Below are 27971 nucleotides of genomic sequence, written 5' to 3'. Positions count from 1 at the left end.
GAGGAAGAAAAAAAAATAGAAAAGGGCCAAAACTGAGAAAAGAGTGAAAAAAGGAGAGATAGGTAAAAAAGAAAAAAAAGTTCAGGGTGAGAGGCTATAAACAAGTGGCTAAAGGACGTGGTATTGGGTACAGTAAAAAAAAGGGAAGGAAATAGAAGATGAAGAAGTCACTGCCATTGAACTTGTCCTTATCACTCTATTTTCAACAGATGAAAGATGTTTTCTTGTGGTAGTAGCTTAATAGCAAACTTAACTGGCAGGTGAGTGCAGTCTGCAAATAATCAGCAAAGCAGGTGTCAGGAGGTGCAGCGAAGGCAGAAAGAAAACAGACACTCACTGTGTACACTGTAGCAAAGGTGCCACCAGCAACACCAAAGCAGGTCCGTGCATCTGGGTTAGGAGCCCTCTAACGTCTGTCTCAGGTCTGTCCGTGTACTGGACATGTACCCATCAAATTCATCTCTAACTCTTCAGTATTCAGCATGAGGCTTTACACAGTAAGTCCTCAAATGCATGTTGCTAAGCCACTGATAGGAAAACAAGCCACGAAGAACATACAGGTTTATATGCCTGTAATGCAACTGTAGGAGCCAACAAGTCTTTTCTCATAAAAATGGGTAACAGTTGGGAAGACCAGAATGTTCTTGGGGAAAGCAATGACCTTTCAGTCTCCAGGCACTGGTGAAGGAAAGGACCTCCATGACCACTTCTAAATATTCAAGGCGTCTTTTAGGGTCAGTATCATTTCTGATTAAGAAAGCACATGCGTTTTCACTCTACTGCCGACAACTCAAGCCCATGCACGCACAGAGCTTGCTGCCTTCGGGATACCTCTCGGACACACTCTGGGAGGGCTGGGCCTACAGAGGCATCCTGTTGCCTTCAATGCTGAACTTGACAGCACGGTGCACTTTGCTGAGCCGTTTCTGTTCTGCGAATCGCCTCTTATGCTTCTCCAATCGGCTTAGGCCCTTTTTAAGAATACCAGGCTAGAAGAGTAGTTTGATTGGAGAATAAGGAAAGATCACTAAGAAACACGGATGATCATGAGTGGTGTTTATAACAACAGAGGAAGTGTCTACTCTATTTCAAAACACAATTGCTTAAACAGTTGAGAAAAAGCAGGGTAGATGTGTGCAAACAGGTAGGCTCTGTTTATCACAGTTTTAAAACTAAACAAAGAAACCGCATCAGAACATTCTAGGTTTCAAGACCCTAAGATGAAACTTCCTGGCTTGATCATGTTGCTTTCAGTCCAAAGAAAACTTCATCAGCAATAAACTGTCAGCTTGGGTAAAGCTTCCCGTTCCTCTGACTGCTTGATTTGTGATTTGGACAAATTAAAGAGGTGAAAACAATTCTCTCAGACTGTTTCAGATCTATCTCAGATAGACCTCAGAAGCTACAAGGAACATCAAACCTGAAGCAAAAAACAAACAAAAAACCCCAAACCACCAGTAGTCCTTATCTGAGATCCACTTGTCTGCTCCACTGCTTGCTTACCCGGGACGACTCCATTTCCACGTTCCACTTGGGCCTCACAACATAGTCCTTGTTCGAGGGCATTGGGACTCTCGCACGGGCACAGAATCCTGGATCTCCAGGTCTAAGAGCTCTGAGAACAGGAAAAGGGAAACCACGCTGCAAACTCAGTCAGCAAAGGCAGGGGCCCATCGGTGGCCCTCATTCTGGTTGCCAGGCCCACCCCATTCAGCTGCAATGTTCAAAATCGCTGCCCTCCCAAGGTCACCCAATCCCTCTTGCAGCTGTCTCTCTTGAGCATCTATCTCATCACACCTAGTACTGGACGAATTCCTCACTTCTGTCCAAAGCCAGCTCCCTCCGCACTGGCATGATCCCTTTTCACCTCTCCTCAGCCTCCTGTCTCACTGCTTTCCAAAGCAGGCCCTTCCAGCAAGACCCAGAATCCCAATTTCTCTGATCTAGTGGAAGCCACTTGTGAGGGTAAAAATCAGGTAGACAAAAATGACCCCCAACACCCGTAGTATGCCCATAAAGTAGTTTATTCAGTTTTGTAGACGCAACTCACATACAATAAGTTTTGTTTTTTGTTTTTTGTTTTTTTTTTGACAGGCAGAGTGGACAGTGAGAGAGACAGAGAGAAAGGTCTTCCTTTGCCGTTGGTTCACCCTCCAATGGCCGCCGCGGCCGGTGCGCTGCAGCCGGCGCACCGCGCTGATCCGATGGCAGGAGCCAGGAGCCAGGTGCTTTTCCTGGTCTCTCATGGGGTGCAGGGCCCAAGCACCTGGGCCATCCTCCACTGTACTCCCTGGCCACAGCAGACAGCTGGACTGGAAGAAGGGCAACCGGGACAGAATCCGGCGCCCCGACCGGGACTAGAACCTGGTGTGCCGGCGCCGCTAGGCGGAGGATTAGCCTAGTGAGCTGCGGCGCCGGCGTTACAATAAGTTTTGTCTATTTCCTCTTGTATAAAATTTTGGTGATAATCACGGTATCACACACAGTTGCAGGAAATACAGAGTGAGACCCACTGTCTCTCCCAACAGCAACATGTCCCAAGACTACAGTACAGTATTACAACCCAGTGACCTTATTCACACTTGTCCAGTTTTCCTTGCACTCACCTGTGTTATGTGTACCTAGTTCTATGCAAACCTCAGAGAAACCATACTAGACTCAAAGAAGATCACCATCTTCCAGAAGGGAAGCCTATCTGTCCACGTCAGCATCCAAACCATTCCACCACCCACAGGTAACCCCCTCTGGTGGCAAACACACAGCATATGTCTGCTGCATGTGGGAGAGAAGGTGAAAAACTAAATGGCTTCTATTGCCTTGTACAGTGCACCATTTTAACATTAACTTCTATTACCTTCATATGTGTATGAGCAGACTAACTGGCTAGCCAAGAACATTTCCTGTACCTCCTTTCTCCCTGAAGCCGCTGTCTCATTAGCAAACTTACCTACAAACTACACCTGCTCCCTCTCTACCCCTTCTAGCTGATCTTCCAATCTCCTCTTGCTATCACGGTGCCGACTGCCAAGGCTCACCACATAAACCACTCTGCACACCTGCCAGCGCCAGTGTGGAGGCTCTGCTTCAACACGCATGACCCACTATCACGCCCTTCAATGGCTACTCTGCCCGGCCACACCCCTGCACATCCCTTTTCAAAGGTGTTTAGCGAGGTTGCCAAGAAGGCAGAACAGCGAGGGAGGTTACTGCTGTAGTCTACAGGAAGATAGTTAAAAAAAAAAAAAAAGTGGAGAGCATCCAATCTCAGGCAAGAGTTAGGGAGAAAACTTAAGAGGAAACTACATGCAAATTAGAGGGACACTGTGGGCCTATGTGGAGGGTGTGGATGCAAACAATTCAGGACCCCAGCAGCCGAGAGCCTCAGTACCAGCTTTGGAGAATGAGGTGAGACCAGCCTGCAGCAGCTCAAGCCACTGGCGATAAAGCTGCAAAAGAGCTTGGCATGAGTCCAGCTTGGAGACCTATGGGGGACGGTGTACCTACAAACCTAGAGGAAAAAAAGGGGGCACATTTCTCTCTCTGCGGCCACTTGGCACTGGTGTCCTGGAACTAGGTGAGAGTAGGCGGGTGTATTTTGGACACAGAGAATAGCTGCGCCAGCAACCACCTGAGAGGAGACACCTGAGTCTGGCTGGAAGAATTGACAGATGGCTGGGTGCTCATGACTGTGGGAGCCTTGAGTGCTGGGACTGTGAAAACACTGTGGCTGCATGCGAGGGCGGAGGATGTGGCAGGGTCTTTGGGGCTAGTGCCCAGGTATTGCTCTCCTTTGAGAAGAGGAGGTGAGCATGAGACTATGTCAATAGAGATGAACAAACCTCTCTGATGAAAAAAAAGATTTACCACATCCAACTTGGGTGTCACCTTGGACACTCCCTCACCCTGGAGTGCCAAACAGAGTTCCCTGGCCACACCCAGCACACGCCTCAGGGTATTCACTGAAAGAACAGACACTCCACTAAGCCACAGAGGCACAGTCCAAAGATAAAAGCCACCACAGAAAAACAAAAAAACACAAAAGAACCAACAAGTATCTCCACAAATGCCTAAAAATAAACAGCAATCCAAGAAACAAGAATAAGGAAGACAACATAACACCCCCAAAGGGACAACACTTCAATACCAGAATATAAAGAGATTGAAGAAATGCCAAAAATGGAATTCAAAAAATTGATTGTAGGATTCCTGAGAGGTATTCAGGAGCAAATCCACAAATTAAAGAAATTCACTAATTACATGAATGAAAATTTTCCCCATGAAGTTGAGATTTTTTTTTAAGAGAAATAAAAATGAAATATTGAATATGAAGAATTCAATAGATCAAATAAAAAATGTGGTGGAAAGCCTTAACAACAGACTCAGTGAGGCAGAAGAAAGAATATCCGAGTTAGAAGACAAATCTCTAGAAATTTTAATAAGACCAAAAAGAAGAAGAAATTAGAAAACTAAAAGCCAGTGTTGGAGATTTATGGGATACTATCAAATGACCCAACATATGGGTCTTAGGAGTTCCTGAACGCACGGGAAGAGAGAAGAAGGCCTTTTTAGTGAAATGATTACAGAAAACCCCCCTAATTTGGAGAAAGAGACGTCCAAGTACAAGAAGCACACAGAACTCCTAATAGACATGACCAGAAAAGACCTTCACCACGACACAATATAATCAAACTCTCCAGAGTAAAACACAGAAAAAATTCTAAAATGTGTACAAGAGAAATGCCAAATTACTTCCAGAGGATCTCCAATTAGTCCCACAGCTGACTTATTATCAGAAACCTTACAGGCTAGGAGAGAATAGGGAGATACAGCCCAAGTCTTAAGAGAAAAAAACTGTCAACCCGGAATACTGTACCTGTAAATCTCTCATTTATGAATGAAGGTGAAATAAAGACATTCCATAACAAACAGAAATTGTTTTATGTGAACATAAAACATCATTTCCTTTACTATTTTCTTTTTTAAAGAAGAAAAATTAATGGAAAAAGCTTACTTCTCTTCTCCTGTTAACACCTTTTCCAGGTCTCTGCGAGGTGTCTGACCACCAGTGCTAGGAAAAATAAACAATGAGATATCAGGAATATTAGACAAAAACTAAGACAAACTTAGACAAAAAACAAGTCACACTTAGCTCATATTTACACTGCATCAGGGAATAAAACTCCAAATCTTTTTATATATATATATATATATACATACACACACACACACACATATATATTTGGGTTTTTTTTTTTTTTTTTTTTTTTGATAGAGTGGACAGTGAGAGAGAGAGACAGAGAGAAAGGTCTTCATTTTTCCATTGGTTCACCCCACAGTGGCCGCTGCGGCCAGCACACCATGCTGATCCGAAGCCAGGAGCCAGGTGTTTCTCTTGGTCTCCCATGCAGGTGCAGGGCCCAAGCACTTGGGCCATCCTCCACTGCACTCCTGGGCCACAGCAGAGAGCTGGACTGGAAGAGGAGCAACCGGGACAGAATCCGGCACCCTGACCAGGACTAGAACCTGGTGTGCCGGTGCCGCAGGCAGAGGATTAGCCTATTGAGCTGCAGCGCTGGCTTATGTATATATATTTTAAGATCCATTTATTTGAAAGGCAGGATGTTGGGGAGGGGTGGCAGGAGATGGAGAGAGACTGATCAGCTGGTTCACTCCCCAAATGCCTGCAAGAGCCAGGGCCAGGCCAGACCAAAGCCAGGGTCCAGGAATCCTGGATCTCCCTCGTGGATGCCAAGTACTCAAGCACTTGGGCCATCATCCACTGCCTTCCCAGGCCAGGAAAGCTGGATTGAAAGCAGAGCAGCAGGCACTTGAACCCACCCACAACTCCTATCTTTGAAAAGTACAACTCATTTTAGTATTCACATGCACAGCACAGGAATCTGGCTCTGGGTGAGCCATACTGCTGTATCTGTAACTAATGATCCTTCTCTCCTGGCTGTACAATACTGATACCAACCAGCCAACAGCATTTTTATTTTCTCTTAAGAATTTGGAAATGGTACTGAGAAAGAGGACGTTTCCCCTCACAAGTGGTTGGAACACACTCCCCAGCATGGAGGGAGACCATGTCCCCCAGGCCCAACAGGGAAAGGTCTTGGTGGGGGGAGAGGAGTGGCGGGAACTTCACTATCCATGATCATATTTACACCAAAGGACACTACGAACCACACAGACATATCAAGCTAAGAGCAAAGATGAATCCCTACCATCTCACAGCTTTCCTCATTATTTACTTACATTCCCACTGCCCAACAAAAACCCTGAGCTGCTGGCAACACAACATTTATTTCACTTACTCATACCTGTTCCCTCATACCTGTTCATTCTTCGTCGCTGAGGCATTTGCTCTAGATCTCTCTGTTCCCTTTCTTCTCTTGTCATTCCTTTGTAGTTTGAGGTAAGACCAAATATAGGTCGAGACCACTCATCTAAAGAAAAAAAAAAACAGCATTTCTCCTACCACTGTTTCAAATACTCACATCCTAGTGTGAGGGGATATAAAGATCTCATTATTTCAGCACCACATACAAGATAAACATAGCAGACTATCTGTATCGTAACTAATTCTGGGTGATTTGAAAATACAGTGTAAAAAAACCAGTAATCACTGAAAGGATTTAAAGTAAAATGTGACCCACTTTAAGAGTTTTCAACTGGATGGGCTGACATTTTACAAAGATAAATTCTCTTTTTAAAAGGAAGCCTAGAGGGCTGGCATGGTGCACTGGGTTGAGCTGCCAGCTTTGACACCAGCATCCCATATTCACAGCACTGGTTCAAGTCCTGGATGCTCATCTTCTGATCCAGCCTGGTGTTAATGTTAATGTGCCTGGTGTCAGCAGCACATGGCCCAAGTGCCTGGGACTCTGCCACCCACATGGGAGGCCAAGAGGAAGTTCTAGGATCCTGGCTTTGGCCATCTGGGGAGTTAACCAGCAAAGGAAGATGGAAGGCATCTTCCTCCCTCCCTGCCTCCCTCTCTCTGTAACTCTGCCTTTCAAATAAATAAAAACAAGCTAATTTCCTAAGCTTATTCCACTGGAAATACAAAATCTTGAAATTCTCCCACCTTCTTAACCAAACCAAATATAGCTCTTTTGTTACTTGTCAAGATGGTCTAAACGTTTCTAAATGTTTTTTTTTTTTTAAGATTTATTTATTTATTTTAAAGTCAGAGCTACACAGAGAAAGGCGAGGCAGAGAGAGAGAAGTATTCTGTCCAATGGTTCACTCCCCAGATGGCTGCTCCAGCCGGAGCTGTGCTGATCCGAAGCCTGGAGTCAGGAGTTTCTTCCAGGTCTCCCAGGTGGGTGCGGGGGCCCAAGGACTTGGGCCATCTTCCACTGCTTTCACCAGGCCATAGCAGAGAGCTGGATTGGAAGAGGGGCAGCCGGTACTAGAACCGGCGCCCATATGGGATCCTGGAGCATCAGGCCCGGGCGTTAACCCGCTGCGCCACAGCACTGGCCCCTCTAAATGCTTTTAAAAGATATTTTACTACTGTAGGTGTAGTCTTCATGAATTCTGATAAAGCTGCTAAGGACCATGAAGACAAGTGCCACAGGACTACAGCTCTAGTCACTAAACTCCACAGGTGCCGACTGATGTCTCTGTTCTAAAACATAATGTAGTTTATTGCTTCATTTTATGTACAATATAAACCAAGAAAAGAGCTTTACAGAGAGAACACAGGAGCTGTCACGCTAGAAAGCAAGGATTTTCAAGGGGTCCACGTATCATTTAAAATAGCCCCACTGGGGCTGAAGTTGTGGCACAGAAGATTAAGCCACCACTTGGGATGTGACATCCCATACCAGAGCGCTGGTTCAAGACCCAGCTACTCCACTTATGATCGAGTTCCCTGCTAATGTGCCTGAGAAAGCACTGGAAGATGGCCCAGTGCTTGGGGCCCCTGCCACCCACACAGGAGACCTGGATTCCAGATGGATTTCCTGGCTCCTGGCTTTGGCCTGGCCCAGCCCTGGCAGCTGTGGTTCTTTAGGGAGTGAACCAATAGACCAAAGATTTTTCTCTCTGTCTCTTCATCCCTGTCACTATGTCTTTTAAATAAATAAATAAGCCTTAAAAGCAATTTAAAAAATAACCCCTTGACCCCTGCTTGAATCCAATCCAGATTCACTATCGTACCAAGTCATAGCCACCAATGGGAATACTCTGCTTCTCTGAAAAGAGGCAAAATAACTAAAAGAGGCATGAACAACTGCATGAAAGCACAAAAACTTATCATTTAATAGCAGTAGACTGCAGATTAACAATAAAGATGGTAATACTCTGGATTATCAAAGAATTTTGTTTCTAAAAGCTTCTGATAATTTTCAAAATTCAACAGGAAAATAAAGTTACCACAATCAAATACAGAATTACTTTTTTAATCTAGCTTTAAAGTTTTAAAAATTCCTTTCCAACAGAGAGCACAGGAAGAGTTAAGCACAACAAAGGCAAACATGTATTTTGTTCTTAAAACTGAAGGATTTGGGGGCTAAGCATCTGGCCTATGGGTTAAGACGACACTTCGAGACACCTGCCTGCGATACTGGAAAGCCTGCATTCGAGTCCCAGCTCCATTCTGGATTCCAGCTACTGTTAATGTACACCCTAGGAGGCAGTGGTACTGGCTCAAGTAGTCTGGTCCCAGCCACCCAGGTGGGAGACGTGGACTGAGTTCCCCATTCCTGGCTCTGGCCTGGTCCAGCCCTGGCTGTTGCAGGCATTTGGGGAGTGAACCAGGACAGGAGCTCTCCATCTTGTCTCTCTCTCTGATTTCCAAAAAAATAAAATAAAATAAATAGTTTAAAAAGGGAACCTTAAAGGTTTCAAAAACAGTATGGCAGCATTCAATTCCCTGATTTTCAATTTGACTCCTCTGGATTTTCTGGTATCATTAAATAAGAACATGTTGAAAGTTTTGGAGACCATTACGTGAGTAACAGCAGCAGCAGCAATGGCTAACATTATATGTACTTATATGTACCTTCTCACTTAATCTCTGTAATAACTAAAGGAAAACACACAATTACCTCAGTTTCACAAAGAAAGAGACCAAGGCTTAAGAGTATAAATCAGCAGCTAAGGCCACACAGGGAGGAAGGTGGAGAACCCCTTATTTGAAGCACAGCCTGCATCCTAAACACTCTCTCTATGCTCTCGATCCACGACTAAAACATGCAAACTTTCACCTGCTGTCTCTGAGACTGGTCAGCATACTTAAAAAAGGCTGAGATGCAGCGTAGGTCTAAGAAAAAGAGATGATACCCATTAAAAATTTAAAAATATTCTACTCTACGGACTCAATTTACACAAATACTGTTACAAATATAGTTAGTTTTCACATATACATGTTTCCATATAAACACAGAGACAAACAAAAGGCAAATTTACGTACTGATTAATTTCCCTGCCATGTCCTTGTTGGACCTTGACTCTTTGGGGTGTTTATAGAGATACATCACTGCTCGTCCAATACCACTGTGTTTCAGCGTCTCCTGGCTCACACTAGGCAGCTGGGGAACACAAACACATACACACACATTAATCACTCAGAGCCCTGCTCTTCTACTCTAGAGAACCTACAAGACCCAGAGTCCACTCACATTAGAACACAGAAAACATTCCGCTTTCAGGTTCTACAGACACTGATGCCGTGTTCATGCTGAAAGCTGAGAGCTGACTATCACCACAAAACTAATGTAAAATCTAACAATGTGAGGAAGTATCAACTAAGCAAACTCGCAGGTCAGCAGTTTAATATAGGAATTAGCACACTGCTCTGAATCCAACAGATTCAAAACTGAATCCAAGCACAGCCATTTTCCAGGTATGCAACCTTGGATAAGTCACTTCAGTTCTGAGTCTTAATTTCCTCATTTGTAAAATGGAGCCAATACTTCCACCTAACAGGCTTCTTGTGAGGAACAGATGAACCAAAACATGTACACAGCACCCAGCACAGTGCTGGGCACACAAGAGGTTCCTCTGGTGTTGCTTCAGAAGTCAAGTAGCTTGCCCAAGGCATCAGTCACATAAAGGTGGTCCAGCTTAAGGTTCAAATACGGGGCCAGCCGGGAGTGCAGTGGAGGATGGCCCAGGTGCTTGGGCCCTGCACCCCATGGGAGACCAGGAAAAGCACCTGGCTCCTGGCTCCTGCCATCGGATCGGTGCGGTGCGCCGGCCGCAGCGCGCCGGCCGCGGCGGCCATTGGAGGGTGAACCAACGGCAAAGGAAGACCTTTCTCTCTGTCTCTCTCTCTCACTGTCCACTCTGCCTGTCAAAAAAAAAAAAAAAAAAAAAAAAAAAAAAAAAAAAAAAAACAAATACGGGGCCAGCGTTGTGGCTTAACAGATAAAGCCACCGCCTGCAGTGCTGGCATCCCAATGGGCGCCGGTTCAAGTCCCAGCTGCCCCACTTCTGATCCAGCTCTCTGCTAAGGACTGGGAAAGCAGTAGAAGACGGCTCAAGTCCTTGGGTCCTGCAACTGTGTGGGAGACCCAGAAGAAGCTCCTGGCTCCTGGATTCAGATTGGCCCAGTTCCAGCCATTGCTGCCATTTGGGGAGTAAACCAGCAGATGGAAGACCTCTCCCTCAGCCTATCTAATAAATAAATAAATAAATCTTAAAACAAAACAAAAAACGTTCAAATACAAGTTCATCTGACTCTGTACTTGGTGCACTTCCTATTTCAAGTGCCTTCCCAGAGTATGTCCACTATTGTACTACTGCTCAGGTACACCACAGGGACTCAAGATCTTTTTCAGGCCTTTCCTTTTATGCCCATTTTATTAGGCACATTCCTTTTTCCCAATCCCTCTCCTAGCAGGCTACCACAGAGAGAATGCATAAATACAAAGTAGTAGTGAAGTTATAATCATATAGACCCATTAGATAATTAAAGAACAAGCAGTCAGATAATCTGCCTCTAACCTCTTGGAGAATTTTCAATAGCTCTTCTCGAATCTTCAGTGCTGGCAAACTCCGATCTGGCAGGGGTGAGAGCCACTCTTTGATGGCAGACATCACACCACTGTCAATGAATGTTTCTTTAAGGTCCTGCCTGCAATAGCAAAAAATTTTTTAGAAGTAAATTAAACTCCTAACTCTATCTTCCTAGATTTTCTTACATATTTAGTGGTTTCCAAAAATTGCTTTTAAAGAGTTACTTATATACATTCAATATTTATTGAGCACCTCTTCCAGTTTCAGGAGTAGTGTGAAATTCAGTTCCTACTTGTAGGAAAGTACAGTCCCAACAGGTAAAGATGACATGCTGAAATCAAAACAAAGCAAACCCAATCTATACCAAATACATTAATGCTACTATGAATGGTACAGACAGCAAAAACAAAGAACTCCAACTATTACAACTAAAAGATACAATGTTTAATGTATTAGAATGGTAGTTTTCAAACAGTGTCAGGAGGCAGAGGATGAAATACATTACTCTTTGCAGGACACCAGGGAAAACATCATTCTTCCAGCAGAAATAAAGTATCAACAAAATAGTGATTTTAAATTCCACTTTATATATTAGAATCAGTTATGCTAATAGAAAACCTGACAACATTATACTTGTCCATATGAAATCTGTCATAGTTCTGCCTGTTGGGACAGGAGAAACAATTTTCTAATGACACATTTCTTAGACCACACTGGTGGCTCACTGAGACATTTCTTCAACAACCAAAAGCAGAACACACATTGGTTCAAAGAATGTCAGGCTGCTGATGAATATTAGCAAACCAGTGAAAGAACTTGGTGACAAGAATCTATTAAGAAAGGGCAATTTCATTTCAGAAAATCAAAGATCATGATGCAGGACCCCAGGTGAACCTTGGACAACATGTGCTTCAACAAGTCTCCCAAGAGCTGCGGTTTTCAGTCACTCTGGGAAAGCAGAGGGAACTTCATTAGACCCAAAACTGTCTAGCAGGCACACTTTCCAAGTTTTTTTTTTTTTTTCACTAATATCAGTTTTCCAATTTAATCTACTTTTATTAAGTGTAAAAAATTATGGAAAAATGTAATTCAGAAAATGCTGTTATTGTTTTGCTGTGATCTCACACAGAGCTATCATTACTTAATACCTCTAGAGTATCAGTACGAGTATCATTCCATTAAAGGGAAATTTTTTTTTTTCAAGAAAATAACAATACTTACTTCTTAAGGTGCATAACCACAGTAGGTAATAAAGTTAATTTTTTCAGTGCTGGTTTTTTCTGATTGTTCAACTGTCTGTCTTCCTATTCAAAAAAAGATTTTTAAAAATCAGTACTGCTTGTTTATGGTAAATTGTTAACTACTGTAATTCTGAATCTTAAAATAAAACAAAGCAAAATAAAACAAAGTAGTTTGAATAATCTCATTTAACAATTACAAACAAAGAATAATTCTAATTTAAAATATCAGCATAATTATCAAAGTTTTCAAGAATGCATTCAAAGTACAAATTTCACCTGGGAAATCTTGGTTTATCACCAGCAATAATTTTCTATGTTGTGAGGCTTATAGAGAATTGAATAATTATCAAAAGAGAGTTTTAGTATTTACTTTGGAATGTTTTTCTATTTTTTTCATGAAAATATTCACATTTCCAAATACTTAATATCGCTGTCATGTACATTTCAAAAACTAAAAACATACGGCCATATTTCAGCTAGCTCTCTTAGCTACTTCTCCACTGCTGAGTTGTTTTGAAACTCATTGAATCCATTAGTATTTTGTCACATCTCTAAAAAATCAAATTCATTTTTAAAACATAATAGCCAATTTTAACACTTTTGGCAGATTTTAGATTTTTGTTTCTTAAAATTTATCATTTTATTTTAAAAATATTTATTTGAGAGGCAGACACACAGAGAAAGTTCTCATCTATTGGTTTACTTCTCATCTATTGGTTTACTTCTCAAATGCCTAGAACAGTTGGGGCCAAAGCTGGGAACCAGCAACTCAATCCAGGTCTCCCATGTGGGACATAAAAACCCAATTACTTGAGCCATTGCCTCTCAAAGTCTGCACAGGTGGTGGGGGGGTCAGAGCCGGGAATGAAACCCAGACATTCTGATGTAGGGATTGGGTATCTTAACTACTAGGACAAACATTCACCCAGATTTCACAGAATGTAATGAGTTAGATGCAGGGCAAGTTTGTAACACTTTTTATATATGAGGAGATATCAACTTTTGCGGTGAGCTGGCCAAATCTGAGGACAAACCATGCCCCCCTAAAACTAACAAGGCAAGGGCAGGTGTGTCCCACAGCAGTCGGGCCACCACATCATATGCTGCAGCGCCTGGGGTTGAGTGCCAGCTCCATTTCCAATTCCAGCTTCCTGCTAATGCCTGGAGGTGATGGCTCAAGTGCCTGGATCCCTGCCACCTGCCTGCAAGACCCTAACTGAGTTCCTGGCTCCTGGCTTTGGCCTGGCCCAAGGCTTGCTATAGTAAGCATATGGGGAGAGAATCTGTAGACGGGGGATTTCACTGTTTGCCTCTATCCCCCTGAAACAAACTATCATCAGCCTTAGTTTTTTCACTTTTTAAAAAACATGAATAAATAAAAAATCATTTTCATGCTTAAGAGTTTAGAACAGTGAAAGCTTTACTGAAAAAGCAGTATCTTACTGTGGTTTAAGTAAGGATTAAGTATTTCAAAAAGGTAACTCAACCAATTCAGTAGGGGATGGAAAAAGTGAACCTAGAAGCAACACATCTCACCTCAGCGGCTTCATTCATCTTGACAATCATGGCACTCACGACGTCATCTGCGTCACTGATAAAGGTGCCACCATCCCGGTTCCGCCTACGCTTGCCACTCATGCTCTTTTTCCGCTGCAACATCATCTCAAAATCCGACAGGAAGTCCATACTAAGCAGGAACACAAAATCAAGGGAGATCTAAGCTCCCTTTTAAATATGTATTTCTTTTATTACAACTAAGAACACCAAATTTCCTAATTCTGATGATGTAGTAAGTGCTACCTTCTTTTAAAAAATGTAAGCACAACTACTACTGAAATACCAGCTGATCTTACACTCCCATGTTTGACTCCTTCACACCCTCAACTGAAACACATCAATCACTAACAGCCTCAAACTTCTCAAACACTGGATTCACACTGGCATCCATTAGCCCACAAAGAAGCACCCCAGGTTCTCATTCTGGGAACTCATGCAGCTTTGGCTACACTGTCCTTTTTTCAGAATAGAAAGCTATTCAATTACTTCACTACTCTTGTCTTAGCATGCACAGAAAAAACTAGGAAAACTGCTGCTTCATAGTGGTAAGAAGCACAACTCTCAACACAATGTGACTGAGATAAAGATGGAAATCTCTAGGCTTGCTAAGGGCCTCAGAACTTTACAGCTTTCATCAGAATCATTACAATTAAGACAGGAAGAACTCCCTCCACCACTCTCATATAAATGAAATTTCCGAAAGTACTGCCAAACTCTTTCAACTTAATTCTTCACATCACTAGAAATTAGTAAGCAAACTTTTTTAAAAAAATTATCCTGACAACAGTAAACAATTACTAATCATTCCAAGCTTGCAAAAACTCTTTCAAGATATCAGAATTTTGCTAAAGAAAAATCCCAAATATCTTCCAAAAGCACATGAAATACAATCAAGCAATACTTCGTAATTGAGAGTTTAGACTTACTTCCTCTGCCCCCAAACCAGCTTTTCTAATAATGTATTTTTTGAATCAGGTTATTCTTCAGAACAGTTTACGTGGTGAGCCAAATTAAGAATGTGGTGCCATAAAAATACAACTCTACAAATTAAGACATCTGAGCACAGGGAAAACACTTGAAAAAGAAAAATTATAATAGTTAGGAATTCAATGACACTGTCCTCATTCACAGAAAAGCCAAAGAAGGGGGAAATGGGAACATACTCTAACCTGTACTTCATGAGGAACAAAATGAGACAAAAGAAGTTTGTCTCTATCTTCATATTGTAAACTCTCCTTAAACAAATTCGTAGAGGAAAAAAAAAAAAAACACAAAAACTTACTGTTTTCCTCTCTTTATGTTATCATCAGAATCTGAATCTTCAGCCTCTTTTACCTGGGTTTCACCTTTTTCTTCTTCCAAATCTTCTTGGTTAAAACCCTAAAGGCAGGGTGAGTGAGCTAAAGTTATTACAACAACCCACACACTTTACTCTGTACAACTGATCTCAATTTTTTACATTTCTACAGTAAAGAATAAAAATTAAAGATATCAAAAGGTGAGTAGCAAAAGCTCCCTCCCTTGTAATTAAAGTTACTAGTTTCTTTTGTTTCCTTCCAGAAATAGTCTATATTTACCTAAGTGCTTCTACAGCTAGTAGGGGTCTTGAAAAAGTTCATGGAAAATGCCATGTTCTGAAAAACCCATGAGTGAATTTCAAAAACGGCAGGATAAACTTATGCTTCCATCCCACACTCTCTGTGACCTTTCTGAAGTACTGTCCTATACATGTAAGCTCCCCCCAACCTGGATGATGCGAACGGCAGCAGCGCAGTGTTCACAATGGGCCCGTGAGACTGCTCCGCTACTGCTACACTGAACAAGACAACGTGGAGACCAACTCATGTCAGCATAAAATATTCTCATTTGTTTTAAAGCTTTATATTAATTCACCATCTCACTGGAACCCTAATTTGCAATTTAAAATTGAGGAACATCTGCCAAACTGTCTTCCCTGGAGATTACACCAACCATCCCTCCTTCTCCAAGTCGTCCGCTTCTCACTACCACAGCAGGTGACCATACAATGATCTCTGCCCATCTCTGGACCAAAAACGAAAACTCATCTTAAGGCACAGTTTTATTCATATTCGTGGACATTTTTTCTTGTTTAAGAAAACATTTTTGGGGGCTGCCATCGTGGTAAGCAGGTTAAGCTGCTGCTGGCGATACCCACATCTTGCATCAGAGTGCCAGTTTGAGTTCCACCTCCTCCACTGTTTTCAGATTCAGCTCCCTGCTAATGTGCCTGGAAGGCAGGAGATATTGGCCCAAATCCTTGGGCCCCTGTCACCCACGTGGGAGAAATGGATGAGATTCTCGGCTCCTTGCTTTGGCCTGACATAGTCCAATGGGGCAGGCGTTAAAGAAGTAAACCAGATCTCTGTCTCTCCACAACCTCCCCCCAACTCCATCATTCTGCCTTTCAAATAAATAGATAACGTCAAAACTTTTCAAAATTAGCCTTCTGGAAATGACAGAACTGCACATTCCCAACATTTGTAGAGTTTGATTTTGTTTATACTACTGCTTACTAGGTTTAATTTTTCACTTTAAAAAATAAGATTTATTTATTTGAAAGACAGAGTGACGGACAAGGAGGGAAAGACAGTTCAATCTTCCATTCGCTGGGTTCATCTTCCAAATGCCTACAACAGCCAAGGCTGGGCCAGGCTGAAGCCAGGAGCCTGGAACTTCAATCATGTCTTCCACGTGGGTGCAGGGGCCCAAGGATTTGGGCCACCTTCTGCTGTTTTCCCAGGCTTATCAGCAGGGAGCTGGATCAGAAGTGGAGCAGCCAGGCCTCAAACCAGCACTCTGTATGAAATGCCAGTGTTGCAGGCAGTGGCTTAACCTGCTGCGTCACAACATCAATCCCAATTTTTCACTTACCTATGTAAATGAAATGGCTGGTGTTTTTCTTCACAGCTTCTAACTTTTGTGTCCTAGAGCAGCCTTCCAGTGGTTTACTGACTCACTGTGCCATTTCCCTCACTGAACCAAACTCTAACCTCATTAGAGTTACCTCTGCCAACTAGGGAAGTGCATCTCACGCCTGTATCACAGTGCTTCATGGAGTACGAGCTCCACAAGGACAGTGTTCTGAAATACGTGTTGGAAGAATTCTCCTGTTTCCCCTAAGCTTACTTCACTATCTTTTGCCCTTTTTCCTTTCTGTATCTCTACCCTTCCACCTGAGAGTTTTCTTTCTCTGTATTTTCTTTATCTGGTACATTAATTCCCTCCTTATTTCATCTTCATGTCTGAAATGCATTGTCAATGAACTAAAAGAATCCTCAATTTATAGTTTCTGTATTCTGTTGAGAAATCAGCTCTTAGTCTAATCACTGCTTTCCTGAGTGTCATTTTTTCCTGTGGCTCTTTTTAAGACTCTTATTTTCTGATTTCTTGCAGCTTTGTGATGATATATTTAGGGGCAGACGTCTTGCAATCCGTAAGACCTCTAGAATCAATATTTCTTTAAATATTGCTTTTGCTATTTATGTATTTTTCCCTCTCTTTCAGGTACTCCAATTCATTATGTTAAACTTTTTCTGGTAGAACCTGCGTCCTCTATTTTCTTTTACATTTTCCCTAATAATGCACCTCAATGCTTCATTCTAGATATTTCCTTCTAAGCTATCTTCCAGTTCACTAATTTCTTTTCAAATACATCTAATCTGCTATTAAATTAACCACTGTGTTTTTTAAATTCAGTTTGTATAGTTCTGGAATTTCTGACTGGTTCTTTTCAAATCTGCCTCGTCATTTTAAAAAACTTGCTCTGACAAAATTTTTAATCTTTTATCTCTCACAACATTTTTTAAGGCAATGCCTAAAATTCCTGTATCTGTGGAATAGCTGTATCTATTCCTACTATCTATTGTCACTATTTTTTTCTCCTAAGGTTTTGTGTACCCTATTGCATATACCAAAGCCTTGATTCACTAAAATCTAATTTTTGATACTCAGGTTCTGTCTGCTGGGTAACTCAAAGCTGGCCTGAAGACCTAAGCAAAGGTTACTTCACTTCTAGTTCACCATTAGGTGTAAGCCCTAGTCCACGGCATGGGGTTACAGAACCCCCTAACCTCACCTGCCCTGCATTTGCAATTCTGGCCCCAAGCCTTGACACTGCCAAAAATATGAGCAGTCTCTTAGCATGGCGGGAAATCAGGCCCAGAGAAGGAGCAGCTTTCAATGCTGAGAAACCTCTTTAGGTTTCTGTCTTTGGCTAGGGAATTTTTTGCTAAGGTAAGTAGATTTTAAAATATTTTGTACAGCTTTTCCAGTTGTTTTCAGAAGAGTTCATTCAAATTACCAGACTGTCACTGCCAGAATCTAAGTTCCATAACTACCACGAATGATACCCTTTATGATAAAGTGACTCTCCTCATGTCTTAATATGTCCTTCCCCACTTTAATTTTGCTTGTTATTTTCATTTTACACTTTTGGACACCCTTAAATTTCACTTACAGAATCCCTTTCTTGTGCATTTTTCTTCTGAATACATCATAATTGTTTTCTCCTACTTAATACAACTGCCCTGTTAGAAAACCAACAGCCATAAAACCAACAAAAAAAGCATAGTCAAAAGGGAACGATTTCCACCTTATACTTACTGTAAATTCTTCTTCCTCTTCATCACCAGATTCCCCAAATATGTCTGCAATGAGATTTCTAGAAAAGAAACAAATATAACATCCATTTGCTCTCTTCCCATTTGCACAGGAACCACTTTTAAAAACAGGATAAAGTCAGAATGGGCACTGTGGTATAGTGGGCTAAGCCTCTGCCTGTGGCACCAGCAGCCCATATGAACACCGGTTCATATACTGGAGGTTCCCCTTCCAATCCAGCTCTCTGCTACAGCTTGGGAAAGCAGCAGAGGATAGTCTAAGTGCCTGAGTCCCTGCACCCATGTGGGAGACCTAGAAGAAGCTCCTGGCTCCTGGTTTCAGATCAGCCCAATTCCAGCCGCTGCGGCCATTTGCAGAGTGAATCAGCAGATGGAAGACCTCTCTCTCTCCCCCCCCAACCCCCTGTAACTCTACCTCTCAAATAAACAAATAAATCTTTAAAAAAAAAATATATATATATATATATATGGTAAAGTTTACATATAGCAAAACATGCAGACCTTAACCGTCCAGGCTTAATGGTTTTTTTTTTGGACAGGCAGAATTACAGTGAGAGAGAGAGAGAGACAGAGAAAGGTCTTCCTTTTGCCATTGGTTCACCCCCCAAATGGCCACTAAGGCAGCGCACTGTGCCGATCAGAAACCAGGAGCCAGGTGCTTCCTCCTGGTCTCCCATGCAGGTGCTGGGCCCAAGCACTTGGGCCATCTTCCACTGCCTTCCCGTGCCACAGCAGATTGCTGGACTGGAAGAGGAGCAACCAGGACAGCATCCGGCGCCCCAACCGGGCCTAGAACCCGGGGTGCTGGCACCGCAGGTGAAAGATTAGCCAAGTGAGCCGTAGCGCCAGCCAGGCTTAATGGGTTTTAATAGATGCGTACAAGATAGAACCCCATCTCCCCAGAAAATCCCCTAGGGCCCCAACAAGTCACCCCCTCCAGTAGCACCCTAAAGGCAATCACTCTGATTTCCATCACCACAGTTTTGGTTGTTCGTGAACTTTACATAAATGCAATCAGGTAATAACTATGTATTACACTAATACATAATAATTATGTATTACACTAATAAACTAATGTATTATTTTGAGATTCACCCATGTTGTATCATGTTAATCATTCAGGAACCAACATCCTGAATCCTCAAAGTCATGCGATTAGGCAGGATATATTATACCTCAACATAAAATCTGAATACATTTGAAAAACTTGAAGGATGAAGCCCTCTCTACTACTCATTAAGAACCCTTGAAAACTCACTTCATACTGTCACTTACTCTTCTTCATTGCCTGACTCACTATCACTTCCAAATAGATCTTTCTCTTCATTCTTCTTATCAGACAGCTCTTTCCCTGCTTCTTCCTCGCTCTCAGATGCGACAGCCTTCTCTCTTTTGCCTGGCGGAACATCACTGTCAGAGTCATCTGCATCAGAAACAACACGACTCTTCTTCGCTGCGGCTGAAGAAGAAAAACCATCACTGATGTTACTTTGTCACGGTCACTGAAGTACTGCGCCTAACAGGTGCTGTAAAACAGCAGTGCGTGGCAACAAGGTCAATGGCCTCATGACACATCGTTTGGAGCCAAAAAAAAAAAAAACCCAAAAATACAAATACACACCCTAAAAGCTCACGGAGAGTAACCTTACAAATTGCCTGTTATTCTGCTTAGGAAAAAATGGTCAAAGGATCCTGAATAGAAAAATCATCAAATACAAGTGGGCATCAACAGGTACTTTCCGTTTTGTGGGACAGAGTAAATCAAGAACAGGCTCATGTGCAGCATGGACATCCTTTCTATGCTGCTCAGTACAAGGAAAAGCAACAAGGACCAGACACTCCCTGTCAGGAACATTCCGCGTGTTCCTTAATTGCTGCTGGGCAGTTTAAAATGGTCATCTTCTTCAACAGGCCAGCAGTATGCGATTCCTTCTCCTGTAATAACCATTGGGTTCTAAGAGAATAAGTCTTTTCCAAGAAAGAAAAGGAATCAAGTACAAATTACTATCCGTGAAAATGGAGTCTCAGCAAAGGCTGGATGGAATACTCTATGGAGTGGAATCTCTAAAGAGAAGAGGCAGCCCCCAAATCTTCCTGGATTGGTTTAGCAAATGAAGAGAAGTACCTGTTCCTGTTACTGTTTGGATGGAATCTAGTGAACCAGCTGTCAGAAACCCACAGCTAACTGGATGCATTCCGGGGTTACCAAGTGAAGATACTTCTGGGAAACATTATACTTTCCAGCAAAAAAAAAAAAAAAAAGCTTAGGTCTTCTAAATTTCCATTGAACCATGGGCTACCTCATCACTTTGGGGCAACCAGAAATTAATAGGTGATACTTTAACAACTTGAAGGAAATTTCCTACAAATCTTACATAACAGAAATGACCACAATGCTGCAGTGACAAGGTTAGACAAGCTACTGGTAACAACCAAAATCATTCTTACGTGCTCTCTCTTCATCTTCACTATCAGAAAGCACAGCTTTTCGCTTTGCTGCTTTCTCCTCCTCACCCTCTTTTTCTCCATCTTCATCACTGTCCACTTTTTGCTTTTTGGGTTCTTCTTCCTCGCTGTCAGAGCTGTGGAATCTTTTTCTGTCCGTGTGGCCACCTGAAAGCACGGGGTCATTCTGCACTTCCGTCCCCTCACCCTTGTTTTCCCCATCACTGTCATCCGACTGGGGCTTCTGTTTGTGTCTGGAGGCACCCTCGGTTTCAGAATCACTGGCAGGTCCCTTCTGAGGCTCCTCGCTCTCCGAGTCACTGACCCGGGGTTTGGGGAGCTCCTCCGTTTCCGAGTCACTGGCCTGGGTCCTTGGGGGCTCCTCACTCTCCGAGTCACTGACCCGGGGTTTGGGGAGCTCCTCAGTTTCCGAGTCACTGGCCTGTGTCCTTGGGGGCTCCTCACTCTCTGAGTCACTGACCCGGGGTTTGGGGAGCTCCTCCGTTTCCGAGTCACTGGCCTGGTGCCTTGGGGGCTCCTCGCTCTCCGAGTCACTGACCCGGGGTTTGGGGAGCTCCTCACTTTCTGAGTCACTCATGTGAGCTTTGGGAGGGTCCTCATTTTCCGAGTCACTGGCTTGGTGCCTCGCGGGTTCCTCACTCTCAGAGTCACTGGCTGGAGGTTTCACAGCATCCTCTGCTTCCGAGTCACTGGCAGGACTCTTGCGGAGCTCCTCGGCCTCCGAGTCACTGGCGGCACGCTTTCTAACCTCTTCGTTGTCAGAGTCACTCGCATGCCCGTTAAGAAGCTCCTCGTTCTCAGAGTCACTCCCAGGCACCTTCCTGGTCTCCTCACTCTCGGAGTCGCTCCTGCGCTGATTGGCGTCCTCGTTTTCAGAGTCACTTGCAGGGGGCTCAGCCTGCCCCTCCGACTCAGAGTCACTCTCCTTCTGCCTGTGCAGTTCCTCACTTTCCGAGTCACTGGCATGGAGGTGTGAGGGCTCATCGTTCTCAGAGTCTGTCACAGGATGTCTTTTGGTGAGGACATCCTCTCGATCACTGGATTCATTCTGAAAGAGAGGCAACATTAGAAAGATGTAAAAAAAAGTCTGGTAGTGCACCATAAACTTTCCAACAATTTTTCAGATCCAAGAATATGTAGACTTAACAGACACATCCTACTTTAAAGAAGGCCAATCTGTGAAACAGTTAACGTGGTTTGCATCTCAAAGTGGGGAAAGATGACCAGCTGTCACCAAATCTGTGAGGCACACACGGGAAGTTAACTGTAAAGAGTGAGTTTTTTTAAGAGCCTAAGTTTCTCATATAATTTTAGTTCCCAAAAATCTAACTATTTTTCAAAGGAACACAAGAAAGCATGTAACCAAATTGTCTTATTTTTTATCTGAAAAGCAGAGCGATAGAGAGAGATTCCCTAAACGCTGTACCACTTCCCTAACGGTCACAATGGCCAGGACTGGGCCACACCAAAGCCAAGAGCCTGGAACTCCATCTGGGTCTCCCACATGGGTGTCAGAGGCTTAATTACTTGGGCCATTTTTCACTGCCTTCCCAGGTGCATTAGCAGGGATCTGGACTGGAAGTGGAGCAGCCACGGACCTGGCATTCCAAATGGCATGTCAGTATGGCAAGCAACAACTTAGCCCCCTATGCCTCAATGTTGGCTCCACCAAGTGAAACATTAGGCTTTAGCACATTAAGATTATTATAGGGAAAAGAACTTTAAGATTTTATTTATAAAGGATAAATAATACACAGGGTACATTCAATGAAGAGAACCTAAACCGATGGAGAGAAGAGCAGTTTACATTCCTAAGCACCTAGTAAGACCTAATGCCACATCAGACATTCTGTTGGTTCTTTTATTCTGCACAATAGTGCAAACCCTCATGATAAAACAGAGGCTTAATGCAGCCATGGGCATCCACTTAGTAACCCTGGAACAAAAGCCTAAGTTTTAGAGAGAATAATTGGACTAACACATAAGGTTACTTGAAATAATTACTTTGAAATCACACTTTAGGGTACAAACTCGATATATGCTTTGCTTTAAAAAAAAAATCAGAAAAAATATACAAAATTAAACAAACCAAAATACCAGCATCTTAGGACCTGAGGAATTTTTCCCATACAGAATTTTAACCCTCAACAACACAGTATCTTGGCTTAAAAAGTGAGTCTGTGTTTGAGAAATCATCCTTAAAAAATTACTAAACCAAATATTTCTCTTCAGAATACATGACTGAAGATACATGAACTTACCCACAGATCAAATTTTGTTTTTAGAAAATAATTTAGTTTCACTTGAAAGGCAGAAGACATATCTTCCATCCACTGGTTCACTCCCCAAATGCCTGTAACAGCCAGGGCTGGGCCAGGCCAGAGCAGGAGTAAGGGACTCCATTGAGCCAATCACTCAAGTCATCCTCACCCATTGCCTCCAAGGGAGAGCATCAGCAAGAAGAAGCTGGACGGCAAGGGGAGCTGAACAGGAGTACAGGTACTCTGTATTTTAATTGCTGGGCCAAATGCCTATCGCCTACCCCTACAAATCAATTTCCAAGGATCAAAGTGTCTTTAACAATGTACATGCCCACTATCATGCTATGAAACACTCAAGTGATAAGAGAATCCAGAGACAAGATAAATGGCATTAAAATACTTTCCCAGGGTTAGTGCTGTGATATAGCGGCTAAAACCGTCACCTGCAGTGCCAGCAACCTATATAGGCGCTGGCTCAAGTCCCAGCGGCTCCACTTCCGATCCAGTTCCCTGCTATGGCCTGGGAAAGCAGTGGAAGGTGGCCCAAGTCCGTGGGCCCCTGAACCCATGTGGGAGACCCAGAAGACGCTCCTAGCTCCTGGCTTCAGATCAGCACAGCTCCGGCAATTGCGGCCATTTAGGGGCTGAAACAGCAGATGGAAGATCCCTCTCTCTGTCTCTCCTTCTCTCTAATTCTGTCTTTCAAATAAATAAATCCTTAAAAAAAACTTTCCCAAAAGTGACATAGTAATTTAGCCTAGGCTCGTTTAAGGAAGACCAAGGATGCCCTATCTGTCTACAACTTCCAAAAGAATACAAAAAATTACAAAAATAATCTACAAAGGAAAAATTGAGGGTGCTTTTTCCCCATATTTTGTTACCATCATACAACACAGCATTCCAAGGAAATAGCAACTGCTGTTTTTCATACACAATACCTGTCTCGTGTGGCACAATGGGGAAAGAAAGGAGGAGAAAGCACTGCAGTAAGAAAGCTCTGGTCAACAGATTCAAAGTAGAGGCTGCACCTAGCCAGTGACGTCACAGAATCCAGGAAGAGGGTATTAGTTAAAAACTATACAGTGATGCCAAAAAGTTATTAAAATATTCAAAAATTTTAAGACTGGTTTCAGCAATTAAATTGCAAACTATAAAATACAATTTTGTGTAAGGCAGACGTGAGTACCGGTTTACAGCAGAAACTGTCACTTAAATGTTATTTTCTTAATAACACAAGAAAGTCCCTAGTTGTAGCTGTCAGAGAGTTCTCAGAGGCTTCAGAAATGTCTGTGATGCCTGAGACCACTTTCCAGCAACAGGGCACGCTGCAATTATAAATAACCGTTGCTTTACCCATCAGCATGAACAGCCTTGTTTATCTCAGCACACAAATAGTAACCATATTCCTCAAGGACTGGGGCCACCATCCATTACTGCAAAGTAAATAATAAAATTGTCATAAAGCACATATGAATTTATACATTTCAAAGCAGTCTGTTGTGAAACCAATGAGTTCATGACACTTGTTTCTTCTTTATCCAACAAAGCTACAGAACCCAAACAGCCGAACCTGCACCAGCCGATCACATAAACTGCAAAAGCACTCAATATTAAGTCACGGTAAACTCCATGTGGAAAACTGACAGAAATATTCCAAAAACATGTTTCACTGGATCCTAGCTCCAGAAGATACAGCTGAGATCTGCAGAGCGGAGTCTGTGGACATCTGTCAGTTTCGTTGGTACAAGAGAAGCCTGAGAAAACCCGCAGTGAAACAACCCAATGCTGTCAATACAGCGTAGTTCCTGGAGCTTTGAGAGACTCCAACTTTACCAGAAGCACACACATGATAAAATGAATCTATAAACTCAAATCCTCTGTTAATGGTGAGAGAGCCAAAAACAAAAGCAAGCCTGATGATAATGCAAAAACAAACGTACACAGGGCTGGAGATTTCACAATCACCAAACAGGCACATGCCCGCCTGCCTCTCCACACACATCTGTGCCCTCACCAATGTCACCCCTACACCATGCACTGGCAGTTTCCACAGCTCCCCAGGGGAGCTCTGAGGAAAGCCGTACAAACTTCTGTGCGTCTTACCTCCAGGTATCACTTAGGTCGGGAAAGTGCATAAGACCCTGTATTCTGACCTCACCCACATGATTCTGACTCCTTCCAGAAATACTACTCCAGACATAAGGAACTAACTTCTGTTACCTCCGGGACTCAAACACCACTCCCTTTGCCTAGAATATCTTTCCGCTACTATATATACTTTCTCATACCTCAGCACTTGGCAAAAAGACCCCCTCTTCCATCTCTCCCTCTAGGTAGAAGGGACTTTGTGCAACACAATGAGAGTTTAAGAATGTGAACTTCAGAGTTGGAAAGACCTGAGCTCCAAACTCTAGCTCTACCATTTTATTGTGGGATCTGGACAAATGCCCTTATATCCTCAAAGCCCCAGAATACTCGGTCTGAATCAGTTCAAACACTCTCCCTCACACACCATAGCACCTTAAACCTGTTCACTGAAAAGTGACTGCTTTTCCATTTATCTTCATCATATATTGACCTTAAGATCAGAGACCATCTTAAAAAAAAAATCTTTTTTTACCTGCAACATAAAACACACTGGAAATGTATTCCCTGAAATGAAAAGCAAATCCCACAAGCAATGCTGCACAGAAAACAGTGTTTGCAAAGTGTGCATTTGGTACAGTGGTTATGATGCCACTTGGGATACCCACATTCCATACTGGAGTGCCTGGTTGTTCAAGTCCTGGCTCCAACTCCTATCTCTGTTTCCTACTAATGTGCACCCTGGGAAGTAGCAAGTGATGGCTCAAGTACAAGGGTCCCTGCCATCCACATGGGAGAGCCAGAATAAGTTCTGGGCTCCTGGCTTCAGCATGGCCCAGTCCTGGCTGTTGCGGGAATCTGAGGGGTAGATCAGCAGAGAGATCTGTCTGCCTCTGCCTTTCAAATACAATGCAAAAGAAATACATACACACATAAACGGATACAATACAAAGGCTTATATATATATATATATATATACACACACACACACACACACACACGAATTCGCATTTAATGCAAAATGTTTTTCTCCTTAATTCTGAAATCCATACACAGAAAGGAGTCTTCAAAGAGTTCACTGAAGATATGTATTATGAATAAACTATGCGTGGGTTTCAAAATATTTTGTACCAAAACAAACTTACCTTTTGAATACATTTTCCACAATCTGAAGGACCCTCATACACTTAGTGTAATACTGCGTCCACATTACAAAATCACTAGTCACATTCACTGAGGGGTGGGCATCTGGCCCGGTGGTTACAACACCTGCACCTGACATCAGAGTGCCAGAGTTTAACGTCCAGCTCCACTCCTGACTCTGACTTCCCACTGCCATGCATCTTGGCAGGCAGCTGCCAAAGACCGGAGAATGAGTTCCTGCCACACAGAGGAAATCTGCATTGAGTTCCTGACTCCTGGGGGCCTAGGGCCATGGCAGGCATTTGAGGAGTGAACCAGTAACAGGAGCTCTCTTTGTCTCTCAAATAAACACTTAAAAAAAAAAAAAGTTTTATTTATCTACAGAGAGAGAAAGAGGGGAAAAAGAAAAGACTGATCCTCCATGTCCTGGTTCACTCCTACATGGGTGCAGGGGCCCAAACACTTGAGTCGTCCTCTGCTGCTTTCCCAGGCCATCAGCAGGGAGCTGGACCAGAGTACAGCAGCAGGGACTTGAACTGGAGCTCCGACAGAGGATGCCAGTGTCACAGGCAGAGGCTTAATGCGCTGTGCCACCATGCCCGCCCCTAATGAGATTCTCTAAAGACATGATGAAATACTTAAGGGATAAAAATAACAGATCACTACAAAACATATTCATTAAAATTTCAAGTAACCTAAAACATACAAATATACATGGGAGAGAACTAAAATGTGGAAGAAATGTCGAAAGATTCATAGTCATTTCTGGGAGAGGAGTATCATGATTTTAACGTTCTTCTTTACATTTTCACATTAATTTCCAAATTGTTAATGACATGCACATTTAAAATGGGCGCCACTACAGAAAGGTAGGTGAAGCAGCTTACAGATGAAGGTGTAAATATACTAGTGACATGTCAAACGAAGAGTCGGGAACAGCATTTCTAAGAGTTACACCTACTACTTAAATCTTAAATTGAATAATTTTCTGCGCACATGTAATCAAGCAAAATATATACAGTATATCAAGCCTTAAAAGAAAATATGTCCATATTTGTCATTCTTATTTCAGCTTGTATCTACCAAAGATTTGTGGCTGTCTGAAAAATGTCACTTTTTTTTTTTTTTTTTTTTTGACAGGTAGAGTGGACAGTGAGAGAGAGAGAAAGGTAGGTCTTCCTTTTCTGTTGGTTCACCCCACAATGGCCGCTTCAGCTGGCGCGCTGCGGCCAGTGCACCACGCTGATCCGAAGCCAGGAGCCAGGTGCCAGGTGCACCTGGTCTCCCATGTGGGTGCAGGGCCCATAGACCTGGGTCATCCTCCACTGCACTCCTGAGCCACATCAGAGAGCTGGACTGGAAGGGACAGAATCCGGCGCCCCGACCGGGACTAGAACCCAGGGTGCCGGCGCCGCAGGCGGAGGACTAGCCTATTGAGCCACGGCGCTGGCCAAAAATGTCACAATTCTATTATATTAACAGTGCATGGTAGAGACCATAACCAGGAAGGCAAACTGAGTAATTTCTCATTTTTTTAAAGATTTATTTATTTTACTTGAAAGTTACAGTTACAAGAGAGAAAAGGAGAGGCAATGAGAGTGAGAGAG

General features: G+C 42.9%; 1 protein-coding gene across 9 annotated transcripts in view; it reads right to left on the bottom strand.

The window, feature by feature from the left end:
- The window catches only part of IWS1 (interacts with SUPT6H, CTD assembly factor 1), a 33893-nt gene that overhangs the window by 2891 nt on the left and 3031 nt on the right, over positions 1–27971 (bottom strand). For 4 of the 9 annotated variants that reach the window (XM_051849645.3, XM_008258431.5, XM_089328376.1 and 1 more), the window contains exons 3-13: positions 20858–21923; positions 19685–19868; positions 18393–18450; positions 15052–15149; positions 13749–13899; positions 12193–12275; positions 10960–11089; positions 9425–9542; positions 6338–6449; positions 5012–5068; positions 1504–1615 (exon numbers count right to left, since the gene is read on the bottom strand). In XM_051849645.3, coding sequence (XP_051705605.1) covers positions 1504–1615; positions 5012–5068; positions 6338–6449; positions 9425–9542; positions 10960–11089; positions 12193–12275; positions 13749–13899; positions 15052–15149; positions 18393–18450; positions 19685–19868; positions 20858–21923 — 2169 coding nt within the window. Of the gene's footprint in view, positions 1–831; positions 990–1503; positions 1616–5011; positions 5069–6323; positions 6450–9424; positions 9543–10959; positions 11090–12192; positions 12276–13748; positions 13900–15051; positions 15150–18392; positions 18451–19684; positions 19869–20857; positions 21924–27971 lie in introns of all 9 variants that reach the window. The other 5 variants (XM_070071048.2, XM_051849646.3, XM_089328378.1 and 2 more) reach the window with 3 other exon arrangements.

The sequence above is a fragment of the Oryctolagus cuniculus genome, chromosome 3, assembly GCF_051225735.1.
Source record: "Oryctolagus cuniculus isolate XC-2025 breed Fujian yellow rabbit chromosome 3, ASM5122573v1, whole genome shotgun sequence".
NCBI classification, from domain to species: domain Eukaryota; kingdom Metazoa; phylum Chordata; class Mammalia; order Lagomorpha; family Leporidae; genus Oryctolagus; species Oryctolagus cuniculus.
The sequence above is the reverse complement of the archived record's forward strand: the minus strand, read 5'-3'. Positions and strand labels throughout refer to the sequence as shown.